This window comes from Lactuca sativa, chromosome 4 (assembly GCF_002870075.4).
Source record: "Lactuca sativa cultivar Salinas chromosome 4, Lsat_Salinas_v11, whole genome shotgun sequence".
Taxonomy (NCBI): Eukaryota; Viridiplantae; Streptophyta; class Magnoliopsida; order Asterales; family Asteraceae; genus Lactuca; species Lactuca sativa.
In genome coordinates this window covers 222,675,820-222,678,760 of record NC_056626.2, presented here as the reverse complement: position 1 = coordinate 222,678,760, position 2,941 = coordinate 222,675,820, and the positions used below count along the sequence as shown (strand labels likewise).

General features: G+C 39.8%; 1 protein-coding gene across 1 annotated transcript; it reads left to right on the top strand.

Moving 5' to 3' along the window:
* The first annotated feature begins 237 nt into the window (after positions 1–237).
* Positions 238–1,206, top strand: LOC111893611 (heavy metal-associated isoprenylated plant protein 2). Its single transcript, XM_023889678.3, has 2 exons — positions 238–491; positions 695–1,206. The coding sequence occupies exons 1-2, from the start codon at positions 474–476 to the stop codon at positions 1,085–1,087; spliced, it is 411 nt and encodes a 136-aa protein (XP_023745446.1). The 5' UTR covers positions 238–473; the 3' UTR covers positions 1,088–1,206.
* Positions 1,207–2,941: the final 1,735 nt, after the last annotated feature.

The following is a 2,941-nucleotide window of genomic DNA, read 5'->3' as shown; positions in this document are numbered from 1 at the left end:
TTACGTAGAGGTGACCAGTGTGTGTGAGAGGGTGCATGATATTAAATGTCTAGCATTTGTAATAGGTGGTCCATTAATTCTCTCATTTTGCCCAACCAACTGTATCCATCCATTTAGTCTCTTACTTTCTTACCACACCTCATCCTCTATCTTTATAGGAGAGAGAGAGAGAGAGAGAGAGAGAGAGAGAGAGAGAGAGAGAGAGAGAGAGAGAGAGAGAGAGAGAGAGAGAGAGAGAGAGAGAGAGAGAGAGAGAGAGAGAGAGAGAGAGAGAGAGAGAGAGAGAGAGAGAGAGAGAGAGAGAGAGAATAAAACATATAATTCCATCAAAAACACACATACAGAGACGTGTTCATTTTTCCACAGAGAGAGGGCATGCAGTCTGTACATACCATTACTGGACCCAAATCAAGGAGTCCATAACATATAGCATACCAGCTTTCTTTCAACAGAATAAATTGCCTTCATTAACCATGTCTAATATGGAGAAGGTTCCATTATCTACTCAAAGTTAACACGGTTTTCTATCTGCTTCATATTGTTTTAATTCAGTTATTGTCGGTTACTAGCATACTTGATGTCGTTCGTGACGATCAATATTGTTCTCAATTATTGGCCTAGTAAATGGTGTGAGAACATCTATTAAATTAAGAACAGGAAGTTTACCATTTTTTTTTTGTATTTGTGTTTGCAGAAAACAGTGTTGTCAGTGGATCTACGTTGTTTAAAGTGCAGGAAGAAGGTCATGATGTCGATTTCATCTATAGAAGGAATAAACTCAATAGCTCTTGACCCTTCAAAAAACACAGCAACGATAATTGGCGAGGCTGATCCTATATCCATCATCAGAAAGGTGCGAAAGTTTAAAAGATTAGCACACCTAATAAGCGTGGGACCTGCAAAGGAAGAAAAGAAGGAGGAGAAAAAAGATGAGAAGAAAGACGAGAAGAAGGATGGAAAGAAAGACCAGAAGAAAGATGTTTCAGCGCATGCTGATGTGCTTCCTTTAACCCCAAGAACATGCCACAGATGCGATGTCTGGTACGTGGTTAATCAAGATTACGTTCGTCCTTGTGAAATATTGTAACCACTACTCCAGTATCTTCAGTAAAACAGTTCGCCTGTTGATGCTCGTAACGTAATAACAATATATCATTTGTGGATATGTTTGAGAATGGGATTGGCAGCTCTTGATCTTTTTGGGCCTTTTCTTTGCCCATGACTGTGTAGCACACGATTGCCAAATCAGATAATCGTGTCATGTTTTCAACGCGGCATGACACAACAACTTTTTATATAACATGAACACGACACCATACACCACACTATTTATTCTAATTTATGTTATGCGGTCAAATAGAAAAAAGTGATTTTGTTGCTATCCAAAAATGAAGAAACAGGGGAGTGGTGGAGCTACTTGTTCTTAATATTTAAGAGACAAAATACAAAGGTAAATAAAGGTGCAGGAAACCATATGTTTCTATTGTGTTACAACTTCAATTTGATATGAATCAACCGTGACGCAAGAAGAAATCTCCAAGGGGTGTATAGTAATTTTCGTATTACTTATAGTAGTTATCTTATGCTTTTATGATTTTGGAGTGGTGAATAGATGTTTCCTAGTTTAGGTTTAGAGTTGAATAAATAGGGGAGGGTAGCTGGTCCTAGGGTAGGCAGATTTTGTGTTCCGTTGTTATCAAGATTGCCTTGAGTCTCGAAGTTAAGTTCCCCATATCGTTTATTTGCAAGCACTAAGGTAAGAGTATTTGATTTCCAGTTTGTTTCTATCAGATTGGTATTAGAGCCGGCGTTCCTAGCCATGGCACTCAAGGTTGATTCAAGCAACATAAACAAGATGACGGAGGCATAACTAGAACAACTAGAAACACTCGACGAATCGTTTTGAAAGGATGAAACAAGAATTGGCCATTGTGTGATTAGAGACGTCATAGCCGAACAGAGGCATGCATAATTAATGGTGCTTATGTCGAAGGCGTCACAACCACCACCACCACCACCTACGCAACCCATTACTCAAGTTGTTGCTCTCGTTAACACCACCTTTAAGCCAGCTTCGGTAACCACAGTGATGTCATATACTATCAAGGGAGGTAGTTGGTCCCAACAACCAATTATGAATGTTCAACCACCATACATCACCACCACCACCACCTACGACCAAGACTTTTTGTTGCCCTCACCTACATTTACTCGATGTCGGGTTCAGCAATGGTAAGTACAAGCCACACACAAGCGATGTTTGGTTTTACGAAGACCATCTTATCCCAAGGAGTAACAGCATGGGACTGATCATGGGTAACAACAGACCGCCTCCAATAACTACTTACACACATGGGGTGGGTGGGTCCACAACATGGACACTTGCCTATTTAAACTAAAAATGTGTTTATTTGAAGGAGACGGTGCATACGACTAGTGTACAAGGCGTTCTTTGACATGCATGGTCTTGCCACATTAAGAGAGCAACTACTAACAATGTTGTTATGTTTGGTAGGTCTTGTACTAGCCTTCTACCGTTTGAACAAATATCGGGTACCATTCCATGGCTAGGAAGAGCTTAAACTCTGGTTATTAAGACAATTTCTAACCACCCAAGAAGGTAACTTGTATGAATAGTTCTTAGCAATTAAACATGAGTGATCAACCCGAGAATGTGTAGGGTTGTTCGAGCAATTAGGCACTTGTTAGGAAGTAAAGTGGATAAAACACGAAACTACGAGCTCACAAGACATGATATTTATGTGGTTCGGTCAAGGTGACCTATGTCTACAGGCAGGAGGGCAGTATTCTTTATTTATAAGTTCTCAAACAGAGGTTACAAGTACAAGTCAATAAAGATGCGCCTACTCACTATAACTCAAGAAACAAACAAATGACTAGAATGCATCCTTATTTATAGACTAGGGATTATACCTAGAAC